This window comes from Saimiri boliviensis, chromosome 10 (genome assembly GCF_048565385.1).
Source record: "Saimiri boliviensis isolate mSaiBol1 chromosome 10, mSaiBol1.pri, whole genome shotgun sequence".
Taxonomy (NCBI): Eukaryota; Metazoa; Chordata; class Mammalia; order Primates; family Cebidae; genus Saimiri; species Saimiri boliviensis.
Genome location: NC_133458.1, coordinates 51,572,345 through 51,588,743, shown reverse-complemented (window position 1 = coordinate 51,588,743; position 16,399 = coordinate 51,572,345). Strand labels below are relative to the sequence as shown.

The following is a 16,399-nucleotide window of genomic DNA, read 5'->3' as shown; positions in this document are numbered from 1 at the left end:
TATCTACCTCTTTCAACCTACCACCCCTTTCATTTTAAATAACAGTATCCTCCATTTCTATACTTTATATCATTTTAAGAATGTTACATAAATGGAGTTAAATATTATGTAACCCTTTGAGATTGGCTTTTTTTTTTTTTTTTTGGGATGGAGTTTTGCTCTGTTGACCAGTCTGGAGTACAGTGGTGCAATATGGGCTCACTGCAACCTCTTCCTTCCAGATTCAAGAGATTGTCGTGCCTTAGCCTCTTGATTATCTGACAATACAGGTCCCCGCCCCTACACCTGGCTAATTTTTGTATTTTTAGTAGAGACTGGGTTTCACCGTCTTGGACAGCTGGTCTCAAACTCCTGACTTCAAATCATCTACCTACCTCAGCCTCCCAAAGTGCTGGACTTACAGGTGTGAGCCTCTGTGCTCAGCCAGGATTGGCTTTTTATTATTATTATTAATTTTCACTCAGCATAATTACCTTGGATTCACCCAAGTTGTATGTACTGATAGATTGTTTTATATTGCTGAGTAGTGTTCCATTTAATGTCTGTAATTTTTTTTTTTTTTTTTTTTGAGACAGAGTTTTACTCTTGTTGCCCAGGCTGTGCAGTTTAGGCGGTTCTCCTGCTCCAGCCTCCTGAGTAGCTGAGACTACAGACATGTATCACCATGCCTGGCTATTTTGTATTTTTAGTAAAGATGGGGTTTTGCCATGTTAGCCAGGCTGGTCTTGAACTCCTGACCTCAGGTGTTGAACACCCAGCTTGGCCTCCCAAAGTGCTGGGATTACAGGCATTAGCCACTGCATCTGGCCAAAAACACAAATTCTAGACTTTGAGACTGTATTTTTAACACTTGTGGTGTTTTAATGCATCGTTACAGATTAAATGTAAGTTTGTTAACTAGATCACGTTTGGGTGAGGAGCAAGGTGGATTTTGTTAGTGTGCTTTCATTTAATGATCAGAGGAAATGTAATCCAGATATTCTGGAGGGAGACAGTTAAGTATTTAATTTCCCTTTTTGAGAGGGGCAACTGTCAACTGTCAATTTTTTCTTCCTTAATTGGAAAATCTAGATTATTTTACCTATCTTCTGGCAGTTTTTATTTGTTTTTTTTGGGGGGGGGTGTTGTTGTTCTGAGACTTGAGTTTGTTACCCAGGCTGGTGTGTATTGGCACTATCTTGGCTCACTGCAACCTCTGCCTCCTGGGTACAAGTAATTCTCATGCCTCAGCTTCCCGAGTAGTTGGGATTACAGGTGTACCTCATCATGCCCAGCTCTTTTTTGTATTTTTAGTATAGTCCGGGTTTCACCATGTTGGCCTGCTGGTCTTGAACTCCTGACCTCAGGTGATCTGCCCGCCTGGGCCTCCCACAGTGCTGGGATTACAGGTTTGAGCCACAGCTCCTGGCCATCTGGCATTTTAAAATTTCAGGCTAACTAACGTGTAAGCTCTGGAATCAGACCACAATGGTTCGGATCTTGATTTGGCTATTTGTTATGAACTTTGGACAAGTTTAACCTCTCTACCTCATTGTAAAATGGGGATAATAAATGTACCTATACCGTAGGCTTATTGTGGAGATTAAGCTTTGTAAGCACTCAGTATTTGCCATTGTTATTATTATAACCACTAGTTGGGGAAGTTTGAGTATCAGATAAGTGCTTGTGGGGCACTATCTGATACTAACATGAGCTCAATTGTAGAAATACATATTCATTCTATTGTCAGATTTATATTTTATAGCTTTTTAGAATCTAAAATTCTCGTTTTGATTCCTTGGAATAATCCGTTAATGTACTTGTGATTGTAAGATCGTCAGCCTAATAACCCTCCATTTATAGTTGAAAGTGAGAGCAGTGAAAAGACTTGCCCAAGCATTCATAGATAGTAACTTGGAGTGGATCTTAATTGACTAGTATTCTTTTTATTTTACCTTAGTTAACTGCTATCAATTTAAAAAATTTAAATGAATAATAAGGGCAGTTTAATTTCCAGTTTATAAGGAAATCTCAGTTACGTATCTCCTCAAAATTTCTTTCAAGTTACTTTCTTTATTTCCATTAATAATGAAGCCAAAAATTTACCTGCTTAGTCTCTTTAGTGATACACATCCAAAATATACATTAATTTAATTGAAAATTTATTGAGCACTATGCCAGGTGCTTATAAAGGACAGAAATATAATAAATGGCTCTTTCCTCAAAGAGATTGTTATATTAGGCTCTGATATTTGTAATTTTAGAAAAATATTTTTCCTCATATTTTCATTGTTTCTGCCTTTTGGGTATCATACTAATCTTTAAAGTGTTATGTTTTGTTTTGTGTCTTTTGTTTGTTTTTTAAGGCAGAGTCTCCCTGTGTCACTCAGGCTGGAGTGCAGTGGTGCATTCATGGCTCACTGCAGCCTTGACCTTCTGGGTTCAAACAGTTCTCCCATCCCAGACCCCTGAGTAGCTGAGACTACAGGTGTACATCACCTAATCCAGCTAATTTTTGTAATTTTTGTATTTTTAAAATTTTTTTGTAGGGACGAAGTCTTACTTGAACTCCTGGTCTCAAGTGGTCTGTCTGCCTCAGCTTCCCAAAGTGCTGGGATTACAGGCATTGGCCCCTGCACCCAGCCTGTTTTTTGTTTAACATGGTCTTAAAGACAGCTTCATTCAGTCTTACAGTTTTACTAATAAACTGTTTTCTACTTTGCTTTTTTTGCCTTTTACTTCATTTTTCCTACTTCAGAGTTTTGTTTTTATTGTTTTTGTTTTGGTATTGTTGCCTTGCTTTGCTACATCTGTTTTTAATATTGTATTAAAATTTAGCATTTAAAAATTTTTTTAAATTTTTTAAATATTACATTTAATATTATATCCCAATGGGGTTTTTTTTTTCCAGTTTGATTTAGTATTTAGCTTTGATTGTTGCCTTTACTTGTGTTTTGTGTAAAAAGGGAAGAATAAATGTATCCTTTTAAGAATTGGCTACTTTGTGTGAGTTGCTTTGGTTTTAGGTACCATGTTAGAAATAACTGTAATTTTATGCCATTTAAAAATAGCTCAAAACTCCTATGTTCACTTGGTTTCTAGGTCTATTCTGGATAAGCAGGTTTTGTGAAGACATTTATTCTTTCTTGGACCTCAGATTTACCAGACATCTCATGGTATTTCCCTTTATATTATTTCTTTAATGGCTGCCATTTATTCTCATTGTGTTTTATACATATTTTACTCATCAGTTGGATAACCAGTTTTTTTGATTCACGTATAAGATTTGAAACCTTGTGTTAATTGTTCAGGTTGTGTTAAAAAGGCGGACTCTCACTCTGTCGCCAGGCTGGAGTGCAGTGGCACAATCTCAGCTCACTGCGACTTCTGACTTCCCTAGTTCAAACAATTCTCCTACCTCAGCCTCCGGAGTAGCTGGGATTACAGGCACATGTCACCACTTCCAGTTAATTTTTGTATTTTTAGTAAGGACAGGGTTTCACTCTATTGGCCGGGATGGTCTGGATCTCCTGACCTCGTGATCCATCCACCTAAGCCACCACACTCAGCCCATCTATGGTTGCTTTTTAAGCTCACCCTGTTAAAAGTCACATCTTTTCTGCTTACTACATTGACTTTCCCTTCTTAAAACAAACTATCATTTGACCCTAGCAGAGTCATCATTTTATTAAATATCAACAAGATTTTGAAGCAATGTGAGTTTTCTCGTTTTAAGATGTTTGATATTAATGAAAACAGTGAAATACTTGCCTTGTTAATATCTTAGTACTTATGACCTCTTGTCTTCTGACCTTTTGTGAGTAAATTACTAAAATCTACTCTTCCTATTGAATCAGATTCAGAGTCTGCAGTTCTGTTTCAGATGTGATGATGTATCTTTGTCCTGAGTATGAGCTTCTGTATTTTTAGGGATATGCAGTTATGGGGATATCATGTAGTTGTTTTTAACAATACTTGATTATATAGGGTGATAGTTCATTTGGTTAATTAAGCTAGAGCTGCAGTTTCTTCTGAGGTTCTCTAATGCATTCACCAATCATTTGTAGAATGTCATTACGTTCCAGGCACTGTGCAGCATTTGGGAGACAAGCAGCAATAGCACAAACATAAGTCATTGTCTGAAGGAGGTTTATGGCAAGCTTTTTACTGAAACAACCCAAGTGTGGTGTTTATTGAAGATTGCATATTTATATAAAAAGGGACATACTAGTAAATACCTAAGTAGATTATTTTAGATTAGAATATCACTCAGTTACTTAAAAGACGTTAATATTGACTTGATTTCCTTGCACTATCTGCTCTGGTAAATAAGTGTACCACTAAATATAAGATACATCTAAAATACAATACTTCTTGTGAGTCTAACATAAAAAAACTGTTTCTTCAAGTAGCAGTTCTTATATCTGCCTATAATTTTCCATTACACTTGAGAATATATACTCAAGTTAATTCCTGTTTAACAGATTATACAGATAGTCAGCTCATACCTTGTGAGGGAAAATTACCAAAGTGGGTAAATAACGTGTTTAATAGTGGTTTGAATTCTCCAAGAATACTAGCCTTTTGCTTTTAAACTTTGTAATGGGGGGAGAGCTACCATATTACTAATTATTATAATACAGATATATGCAATAATAGACAATTGCACACTGCTTTTCACTATTTCAGGTATAACATTAGAGGCAAGGATAATGAATGTTGCTGTTTTCAAATTTATAGGATTATCTATATCAGTTTTGTTTCTGAGTTGCACCTATATCATTTTTGAAAAGACTTTGAGTAGACATTTTGTAAACATGCCTGTAGCCACTGTTATGTAGTGAATTTAGATAAGAAAAATTGATGTTGAAGGTATCTTTTAGTTCCTATTGTAAATTTGTTTTTTTTTAAAAAATACTTCATTAGTTTTTTCTACTGATTGTATTAGAGAGTATTGTTTATCTGAACAGTATTAATGGAAGAAATAGAGAACTCCCTCAACAGTATACCTAGAATTAACCTGCTACAGAAAATGACAACTACTGTATAATAATTGAATGTATTACAAATAAAATAGTTTCCCATATATACAGATACAAACAGTAGAGTAGAATTGGTTCACATCCTTGATTCATCTCTTAAGTGGAGTGACCTTGATTAAGCTATTTTTAAATTATGTGTAGCTGGGGAAGAGCTACCATATTACTCATTATTATAATATAAAAAATACCATAACAGACAATTACACAGTGCTTTTCAGTATTAGTTTGTTTTGGTTTTCTTTTCCTGGGTGGTAAAATGGAGATACCTACCTGAGAATTAGGAGAAATTAAATAGACTATTCATGTAAAAAGCTGATTATGGTGTCTAGTCCATAGTAAGTGCTCAGTATTTGTTAGTATATTGTTAGATTACTCACTGAACAAAGGTGATTTATTTTTGCATACTAACAGTATAAGAAACTACATTTTATCCTTTAAAATGAATAATTTTTGGTTCTTCACTAAATATGCCTTAGTAATCTTGTTGCATCCTAAATTCATATCCTCAGAAAGATTGTGATTTAGAAACTTTTGATTATGATCACATAACTGAATTGCAGAAAAATTAATGAAAGAGACTCGGAGCACATTTCAGTGTGTATTGAGATTTTAATAAAGAATGTTTTCTTCATGTTATTTTATGTACTATTACAGGGTGACTGTTGCTTTTTTGTTTCCATTTCTTTTAACAGGGTTTGTGGATGCACTTAGATGTTTGCAATGAGCACTGTGGCTGGCATGCCCCAGTGTTTTGGATACCAATGCATAGGACTCCATAGTAATCGAATTTACCAGAGGCGAACGTCATGAGCATAGTGATCCCATTGGGGGTTGATACAGCAGAGACGTCATACTTGGAAATGGCTGCAGGTTCAGAGTAAGTATTTAAATTGGTTACATAAGCTTTAAAAAAAAAAAAACACCTTTCTGGAGCTGGAAAGTAGGAAAAGGTGTGAGTGGAAAATACTAAGTTTCTTCTTTCCTAGCCACTTTTTAAAGTTTAAAAAAAAAAAGAGAATTTATCTTTCTTTCTCAGACACCAACATGATTGTTAACTTTGTTTTCCTTTTTTAAATAGCATTACCCGCCAGGTGTGGTGGCTCACGCCTGTAATCCCAGCACTTTGGGAGGCCAAGCGGGGCAGATCATGAGATCACGAGATTGAGACCATCCTGGTCAATATGGTGAAATCCTGTCTCTACTAAAATACAAAAAAAAAAATTAGCTGGGCATGATGGTGTGTGCCTGTAGTCCCAGCTGCTGAGGAGGCCGAGGCAGGGGAATCACTTGAACCTGGGTGGCAGATGATGCTGTGAGCCAGGATGGTGCCACTGTACCACAGGCTGAGTGACCAAGCAAGACTCCATCTCAAAAAAAAAAAAAAAAAAAAAAAATAGTATTATCACTAATACTCATTATTGGATTGAAGTATTGACATTACTTTTTGACTCCAAATTTCTGAGAATTGATACTTTTTTTATCATATGTATTTTGCTGTAGTGTTTGATATTGCTATTCCCTTGTCACTGGAGCCACCTGCTGACAGGAGTCATTAATTTATTAGTGCTTAGGTTCCTCCCCCAACAACCAGACGGAGTTTGCTCTTGTCACCCAGGCTGGAATGCAGTGGCTCAATCTCTGCTCACTGCAGTCTCCACCTCTCAGATTCAAGCAATTCTGCCTCAGCCTCCTGAGCAGCTGTGATTACCGGCGTGTGTCACCATGTCTGGCTAATTTTTGTATTTTTAGTAGAGATGGGGTTTCACCATATTGGCCAGGCTGGTCTTGAACTCCTGACCTTGTGATCTGCCCGCCTCGGCCTCCCAAAGTGTTGGGGTTACAGGCTTGAGCTACTGTGCTCAGCCAGTTCTCAAGTATTTTTAGTCTGAATTTGTGTAATTGAAGATAGTAAAATATTTTGCATATAATGAAATATTTTCAAAAACTTTTCTTTTTTTCACTCAGTGCTTAACATTTTTGCTTGTGATTTCTTGACACTTAATCCACTGTGAAGAAACAGTTTTTTTCTGCTGCTTTTAAAGTGAGTATTGATTTGTTGGTACTAATTGGAAGTGCTTTCATTGAAGCTTGGCTTTGTTTTTGTATTCCAAAGCCTGCTTAAAGTACTGTCCTTACATTGTTTAAAATGTTCTTTCTTTCTTTTTTTTGAGACAGAGGTTTTCTCTGTCATCCAGCCTAGAGTAGCATAATCTCAGCTGACCGCACCCTCTGCTTCCCAGGCTCAAGGGATTCTCATGAATCAGCCTCTCAAGTAGCTGGGATCACAGGTGCACACCACCACACCTGGCTAATTTTTATATTTTTAGTAGAGATGGGGTTTCACCATGTTGGCCAGGCTGGTCTCAAACTCCTGGGCTCAGTGTGCCCACCTCAGCCCCCCAAAGAACTGAGATTACAGTCATGAACCACTGTGCCCAGCCATGTTTACAGCTGTTCTTAGGGAGATGCTGAATTTTTCATTTGTTTCATACTTAATCATAAACAATTTTCTAATTTTTTTTCACTTGTGGTAATACAGAAAGAGCTCATATTCATACAATGTTTTATAAGCGTGTTAAATAGCTCCCCTACTTTGAGCAAGATGTTGTATATAAAATATCTTAATCATCACAGCAAAAAGGCAGGTATTGTTTTCATTTTGTAAAAAATGCATCTCAAGGAGATGAACATATTTGCCTATGGCCACATAATTAATAAAAAGTAGAGTTAGGTTTGAACCCAGAGTTACTTTTAATTAATAAAAAGTAGAGTTAGGTTTGAACCCAGAGTTACTTGGCTCCAGATTCATCCTGCCACATAGGTCAGAAGAGGCATGTTTAGTTAATGGGTGAGTTAAGTGAACTGCCACATGTGATGAACTGAGGACAGTTGTCATACCAAACTTCGTTTGCTCTTTTTTTTAAAATTTCTTACATATTTTAATACAAATATTTTAAAATAATAGATTGTAAGAGAGAGAAAAGTGAACAAATTTTGATCATAAACCTGAAGGAGTATATTGAGAAGTCATGGAGATCTTTTATACCTATTAATATAACAATAAAACCTATTCATGTTATACCTTTAATAACTTACACTGGCTGTAGTTATATTATTGAGGTGTATGTTATTGAAGGTCTTCACACTCAAAGGGAAAATTAGAGATTTAAGATGCTGATATACGCTTCTCATCAAAACACACTTAAAGTTTGATAGTTTACACAGGGAAGAAATTAAATTTTTAATTGGGAAGAAGAACATCCTTTAAGTCCAGTTTCTGAGGAATTAGAGCTTATTTATTCAATCATTCTAAACTGTTCTTTTTCTCTAAATGCTTCTCTCAGTTTAATGGTTGGCATTTTTCTCTTTTTAGATTTTCAGTTCTAACTTACTTAAATTTCTGCACTAATAATATATGATGTGGCTTAGATGTGATTTTTGATGGCTTTTTAATGAATAAGGACATTTTGGTATAAACACAAATAAGATTTTAAATTTGTAAAGTGGTTCCAGAAAAATGTGGCAATATCAACTAGATTATTGCAAACAGAATAGTATTTCCTTCAAAGTTTTTGACATTAATTTAGAATTACAACACATTTGGGAATAGCCTATTTCCATTTTTTGAGAATGGAAATATTGCATAGTTTAGTGGCTCATGCCTGTAATTTCAGTACTTTGGGAGGCTGAGTCAGATCACTTGAGCCCAGCAGTTTGAGACCAGCCTGGGTAATACAACCAGACCCTGTCTCTACAAAATAAGAATTTTAAAAAAATTAGCTGGGCATGGTGGTGCACGCCTGTAATCCCAGCTACCTGGGAGGCTGAGGTGGGAGGATCACTTGAGCCCAGGAGTTCCACACTGCAGTGAGCCGTGACTGTACCACTGGATTCCAGCCTGGGTGACAGAGCAAATCTCTGTCTCAAAAAAAGAAAAAATAAGGTGCCTGATTATCATTTTGGAGTAGGAGCAACCCTATTTTCAAGAATAGTTCTAGTCATACTGCACTCAATCCCATACCAGGCAGGACTCAGTAGCTGATCTTCTACCAGTAGTTTTGTGACAGTGTTATTTGGGGAATCAATGAATTACCCTCCAAAGATCCACTGTCACCGATTAGGCCAGGAGAATAAGGAGACTTTTAGTCTCCAATATATCTGAGGGAAAGGAAATCATACCCTGATACTCCCTTGAAGCCAGATGCAAATCAAGCTTACCATATTATTTTTTCTACCTGCTTTACTTACAAGACTTAGGAGGAGCATTTCACCTTCTTTGGGCTACCAGTATCACCTGAAGGGGTCAAAGGTAGGGCCTGGGTGATTCATTTGGATTACGTTTTGACCCTTTGTCAGTTTTATCTGTGACTCTTATTCCTGTAATTGGGCACTGTCTAAAATGTAAATCCATTCGGATGTCCAAGTCCTTATGCTATTCTTCCTTTTATTCTTCCACCTGCTGTGTATAATTTAGCCATTACTTTGACCATGCCACCATCACATTAAAGCCCATGCCTAGTTCTCAGGCCTTATATTGACCAGTCTTGCAGCAGAATCTGATACTATTGACTCTACCTTTGGCTTTAGTGGGGGGAGGGGGGGAAATATGTGTATGTATGTATGTGTGTATATATATATATATATATTTTTTAAATTGTATTAAAATAAATATAATATTTATCATATTAACCATTTTTAAGTGAACAATTCAGTAGCATTAAGTACATTCACAGTGTTGTGGAGCCATCACTACTGTTTTCAAACTTTATCACCAGAAATACAAACTCTGTATTCATTAAACAACTCCATCTTTCCCCCTTCTCCTAGTACTTTGTGATCTCTATTCTAGTTTCTACCTCTATTTGCCTATTCTAGATACCTCATATAAGTGGAATCATAAAATACTCTCTTATATATGGTTTATTTTACTTAGCATAATGTTTTCAAGATTCAGCCATGTTACATAATACATCAGAATTCCGTTACTTTTTGTGGCTGAATAATAGTCCATTGTATAGGTGTACTATATTTTGCTTATCCATTCGTCTCTTGATGGAAACTTGGGTTGTATCTACCTTTTGGCTATTATAAATAATACTGCTGTGAACATTGGTGTGCAAATATCTGTTTGACTCCCTGTTTTAAATTCTATTGGTTTTATAGCTAGGAGTAGAATTACTAGGTCATCACATAATTCTACATTTAACATTTTGTGGAATGGTTTTCTTTTTATGGCATGATCCGCTTTTTAAATGTTTCTTCTTTTTCTTAAATATTTGTGTTTTCTAGGGATCTGTATTACCTTACTTTGTGAACTGTTCTGGAGATTTCGTCTGCTTCTATACTTTTCAGTTTTTACATGCTTATGACTTCCAAATCATCCTTACCTAATTGTCTCACAAGCTCCACCCACATAGCCCTCTTTATTACTAGACCACTTAGATGTTCTGAGTAGTTCAAACTCAATCAAATTAGTACTGTACTAATTCTCTCTTTTTCCTCTCTTGTCCTTTGTAGTAAATTCACACCAAAAAAGCCCTCTTACTCATGTATTCTATTTTTTACTCAAAGACAATACGAACAAGCCATGATTTTTCTAAAAACATGTAATTTAATTTTCCCATTTTTTTACATTGCTGATTCCTTCTTGCCTTTAAGTCTAAATTCAGACTCCTTTTCTTTTTTTTTTTTTTTTTTTCTTGGAGACGGAGTTTCGCCCTTGTTACCCAGGCTGGAGTGCAATGGCGCGATCTCGGCTCACCGCAACCTCCGCCTCCTGGGGTCAGGCAATTCTCCTGCCTCAGCCTCCTGAGTAGCTGGGATTACAGGCACATGCCACCATGCCCAGTTAATTTTTTTGCACTTTTAGTAGAGACGGGGTTTCACCATGTTGACCAGGATGGTCTCGATCTCTCAACCTTGTGATCCACCCGCCTCGGCCTCCCAAAGTGCTGGGATTACAGGCTTGAGCCACCGCGCCCGGCCCTTCAGACTCCTTTTCTTGTTTTCGTTTCGTTTTTTTGTTTTTCAGACTCCTTATAATAGTAAGTAAAGGCTGTGTGGCTGCCTTCCTCCCTCCCTTCCCTCTCTCCCTTCCTTCCTTCCTTCCCTCCTTCCCTTCCTTCCTTTTTTTTTTTGAGACGGAGTGTTGCTGCTCTGTCACCCAAGCTGGAGTGCAATGGCACGGTCTCGGCTCACGGCAACCTTCACCTCCCGGGTTCAAGCGATTCTCCTGCCTCAGCCTCCCAAGTAGCTGGGATTACAGGCGCCTGCCACCATGCCTGGCTAATTTTTGTGTTTTTAGTAGAGATGGGCTTTCACCGTGTTGGCCAGGCTGGTCTCAAACTCCTGACCTCATGATCCGCCCGTCTCGGCCTCCCATAGTGCTGGGATTACAGACGTGAGCCACCATACCCGGCCCCACTTTTTTTTCTTTTTTAAGGAAACAGGGTCTCACTTTGTTGCCCAGGCTACAGTGCAGTGCTGTGATCATGTCTCACTGTAACCTCAAATTCTTGGGCTCAAGTGATCCTCCTGCTTTAGCCTCCCAAATAGGTTGGACTACAAGCCCATGCCACCACATCTGCCTAATTTTTTAATGTTTTGTAGAGATGGGGTCTCACAGTGTTGCCAATACTGGTCTAGAATTCCTGAGCTCAGGCAGTCCTCCCACTTTGGCCTCCCAAAGTGATGCAGTTACAGGCATAAGCCACTGTGCCTTACTGGTATATAAAGGCTTTTTGCCTCCTTTGTTGTGAACCTTTTCAGCTTCACTATTCTTCTCCTTTTTTTTTTTTTTTTCTTTTTGGAGACAGAGTCTCGCTGTCACCCAGGCTGGAGTGCGATGGCGCAATATTGGCTCACTGCAACCTCTGCCTCCTGGGTTTAAACAATTCTCCAGCCTCAGCTTCCTGAGTAGCTGGGACTACAAGTGCATGCCACCGCGCCCAGCTAATTTTTTATTTTAAGTAGAGATGGGGTTTCACTGTGTTGGCCAAGCTGGTCTTGAACTCCTGACCTCAGGTGATCCATCTGACTCAGCCTCCCAAAGTGCTGGGATTACAGGCGTGAGCCACCGTGCCTGGCTTCCTCGTCATTCTTTTAAGTATGTCCAGGTTTATTTTACGTGTAGGTTTATTTTACACTCAAGCCATTTTGAAATGTTATCATTTATCTAATAAACTTTTTTTTCTGGGTCTCTGCCTTTATTTGTGCCAGTTTTTTTTTTTTTGTCCTCTCAAAATCTTGTTTCTGTATTATCTGTCTTTTTTTTCTTCACAGTGAAGTATAACTTTTTGTCTCTGCTACACCACTAGACTGTGAGCTTCTTGAGGGCAGGAATGATATCTTACTTCTGTACCTGTAGTGCCTAAAATTATGTATATATATGCACTCATACACACACACACACACACACACACACACATATATATATATATATACACACACACACATACATAGGTATCTCAGTTTATATTCAGTTGCATCGATCGTGTTCTTTGTGTTCTCATGACTTCCAAATCATCCTTACCTAATTCTGTCTCATGGGCTCCATGCACATAGTTCTGAGACTAGAGTTGGACTGGTGACAGTATTAACTCCTGATATTATTTGTAATTGTATATTATATGTGATTATATATGACAAAGTTAGGGGATGCACTCTACTTATTATTATTTTTTTTTTTTTTTGGTATAAAATATTTCTGAGAGAGTGTCTCACTCCTCAAGAAAGATAGGACTATTCCATAGTGATGGCAATAAGATAGAGATAATATTATGTGGGTCATATGGATTATACCTGTTCGTGAAAACAAATTGTAACCTCGAGCTGTACCTATAAAGTTACATGCTTTTTTCAAAAAGGGGAAGTAAGGGAATATAATATAGGAAAAGACATCTTTGTAGGTAGTACAGTCTTCTGTAGCTACATATTACACTTTTTTGAGTGAATGAACTTGATTGAGGGCTAGAATTCTTTTAGATTTCCCCCTAGAAGTAAAGTAGAGAAGCAGCCAAGTTTTTTCATTTTCTTTTCTTTTCTTCCCTCCTTGCCTCCCACCTTGGGCTCCCAAAGGTGCTAAGAGTATAGGCGTGAGCCACCACACCAGGCCCCATAATACGAGTTTTTTTCTTACCTGTCTCTTATGTCAGATTTTCATATATCTTTCAGAGTTTACATAAAGTGTATATGTATACTTAACCTTTTTAAAATTTAAGTAGAACATAGTCATTATAGACATTTCAGAAAATGTATTACCAAAAGGAAATATCCATTATCCAGCTATCTAGAAATAATCACTGATGATGTTTTGGAATAATACTACTAGATTTTTTTTCTTCTCTATATATACAAGTACACAGTGATAAAAATGGGATGTGCTCAGGAGGCTGAGATACAAGGATTGTTTGAGCCTGAAAATTCAAGGTTATAGGGAGCTGTTATCGTGCCATTGCACTCCAGCCTAAGCGACAGAAGGAGACCTTACCTCCAAAAACAAAAAAAGAAAGAATAATGGGATCATACTGACTGTATTACCTTGTAATTTGCCTTTAACAAAGAATTTTGAATAGCTTTTTTTGTGGGGTGGGGAGATGGAGTCTTGTTCTGTTACCTAGGCTGGAGTGTAGTGGTGCAATCTTGGCTCACTGCAACCTCCGCCTCCCGGGTTCAAGCCATTCTCCTGCCTCAGCCTCCTGAGTAGCTGGGACTACAGGTGCATGCCACCACGCCCAACTAATTTTTTGTATTTTAGGAGAGATGAGCTTTCACCATGTTAGCCAGGCTGGTCTCAAATGCCTGACCTCAAGTGATCTGCCTGCCTCAGCCTCCCAACATGCAGGGGTTACAGGTGTGAGCCACCATGTTCAGCCTTGAATAGCTTTTTCTTATTAATATTCAACAACAAATTTTGAGCAGCTTTTTAAAATTAACATTCAACCTCCTGTTTGAATGGTTTCATGATATTCCAGTCTAGAGGTATATCACAATTAAGTTTTAATCAATCTCTTATTGAATATGTAAGTTGTTTGAGCCAAATATTGCAGTGGAATCAATATCAATATCTTGGCATAATTTTTGTGCATATCTTTAATTATTTACTTAGAATAAATGTAATCTAGAATTACTAGATCAAATGAAATGCAAGATCTTTTTAAAGGCAACTGATGTATGTTGCCAGATTGCATTCCTGAAAATTTGTGTCTACTCAGAAGAAGTCAGTACCCTGGCATTTTGGGACATTTAGTGTGGGAGAAAGTAAGTTTATAGAATTTAACCCTTGAGAGTATCCCATTATGATAGCATGTATATACATCAAAATTTACCTTGACATCTAACTTAATGTAATATATTCTCAGAAGTTAGGGCTGTGTACAATACAGTTAAACAAAATTGCCATTAAAATAGTTATATTTTAAAAGTTGATGTGTCAAATGTGATCCCAAGACAACCCCTACACTCAGAGATTTGCTGGAAGAACTCACAGGACCCAGAATGTAGTTGTACTCATGGCTAAGATTTATTACAGCAAAATAATTCAAAGCAAAATCAGCAAAGGGAAAAGGTACAGGGGGTGAAATCTGGAGGAAAGCAGGTGCAAGATTCCATGAGGCTTCTTGCCATTGAAACACATAGGATGCACTTAATTTCTTCAGCAGTGAATTGTGACAACACATATGAAATGTTATCTACTAAGGAAGCTCATTAGAGACTCAATGCACAAAGTTTTTATTGAGAGCTGTCACATAGGCACCTGCCTAGAATGTACCAAAATTCCAGACTCCTAGAAAGAAAGTAGGTATACAACATAAACCATATTGTTTGTATAAACAGTGTAGGCACAGTAAGCTACCCTTAACATTTGGGGAAAGTTTCTTATCAATGTAGGGAACTGTTTACCAGCTAAATTCCCAAATGCCAGCCAAGAGCCACCCTTGTAAGGAGGCCCTTCTACCCTTTGGTAACTCTTCTGGCATAGCTGATTTTTGCAGGATTAAGTTGAACTATGTGATTGCCATTTTTATAGGTCACAGTTGGTCTGGTATATAATTTCATATTGTTCCACTTAAGGGAAGAGGCGTAAATTTCAATTTGTTGAGCACTGCTGTTCCAGGTAATGTTTTACATGTGTTACTGCATTTAATTTTATCCTCTGAGCCCAATGTTAACTTCATCTCACAGATGTGAAAACAAAGGCTCAGAAAGGTTAAATAACTTCCCTAAAGTCACAGATTTTGAGGTGTCAGAACTAGGGTGATATTGCTGATCTGTTTTAAATCATGTCGTGTTTTTTCTCACTATTCTAGTGGTAACTGTTAGCTATCAGTTAAATTTATTACTGTCTGTTATTTTCATATACTTCTGCAGAAACAAAATATGTAAAAGAGATAAAAGGAAAACAACTCTGGTTAAAATGGAAGTGAAGGGCTTAGAGCACCTTTAACCCTTCTCCTACCATAGACATTGCCAAGGATTCTGACAGCTTGCGCAAGACAGTAACTGTGCTCTTAAGAAAAAGAAAAGGAAATGGAAATACCTCTGTTTCAGCAGCTATGGTAGACAATTGTGCGAAATCCTTTTTTTTTGGCGGGGTAGCGGGGAGCGCGGTGGGGCTGGGCGGAGATTCAAAAAAGGACCTCAAGGTTGCACAGGCTGGCGTAGAGGCTGGAGTACAGTGGTGTGATCATGGCTCACTGAAGCCTCCACCTCCCTGGCTCAAGTAGTCCTGCTTACCTCAGCACCCCGAGTAGCTGCAACTGCAGGTACATGCCACTGCACCCGGCTAATTTTGTATTTATTTGTAGAGACAGGGTTTCTCCTTGTTGTCCAGGCTAGTCTTGAACTCATGGGCTCAAGTAATCCGTCTACCTTGGCTTCCCAAAGTGCTAGGATTATAGGCATGAGCCCCCATGCCTGGCCAAAATCCTCATTTTTTAATACCAGGAAATCTCAAGATAATTTTATTTAGCCAAATGAAGGATTAAATACTGAGTTTTTTAAAAAAATCCCTATTGTGACATTTAAAATTTGATTATTTAATGGAATAGAGTTTTAAAAACTTAGGTCAACGTGTGACATGTAATACTGGATTTTGTAACTAGCTCGTTTTTTTCCTCCATACATTTTCTCATTTTAAAATTTAATTTGGTTTCTGATTATTAAAAAATTTGTGTGTGTTGTTGAAAGTCCTTTTTTACTTCCCTAATTATTTTGGAATTTAGAATTAAATTTAGAGCAAGAGTCAGCAGAACTTTCCTGTAAAAGGCCAACGAGTAAGTATTTAACACTTGCAATGATACGGTTTCTGTTTTAACTACTCAGCTCTCCTGTTGCAGCTGGAAAGCAGACAGTGTGTGTAAATGAGTGGGTATGATGGT

At 37.5% G+C, this 16,399-nt stretch overlaps 1 protein-coding gene across 8 annotated transcripts in view; it reads left to right on the top strand.

Moving 5' to 3' along the window:
* The window catches only part of KMT2E (lysine methyltransferase 2E (inactive)), a 101,944-nt gene that overhangs the window by 21,987 nt on the left and 63,558 nt on the right, over positions 1 to 16,399 (top strand). For 5 of the 8 annotated variants that reach the window (XM_074379260.1, XM_074379264.1, XM_074379259.1 and 2 more), the window contains exons 2-3: positions 3,082 to 3,155; positions 5,714 to 5,898. In XM_074379260.1, the coding sequence (XP_074235361.1) occupies positions 5,828 to 5,898 (71 nt within the window). In that variant the 5' untranslated portion in view covers positions 3,082 to 3,155; positions 5,714 to 5,827. The remainder of the gene's footprint in view (positions 1 to 3,081; positions 3,156 to 5,713; positions 5,899 to 16,399) is intronic. The other 3 variants (XM_074379263.1, XM_074379265.1, XM_010344506.3) reach the window with 1 other exon arrangement.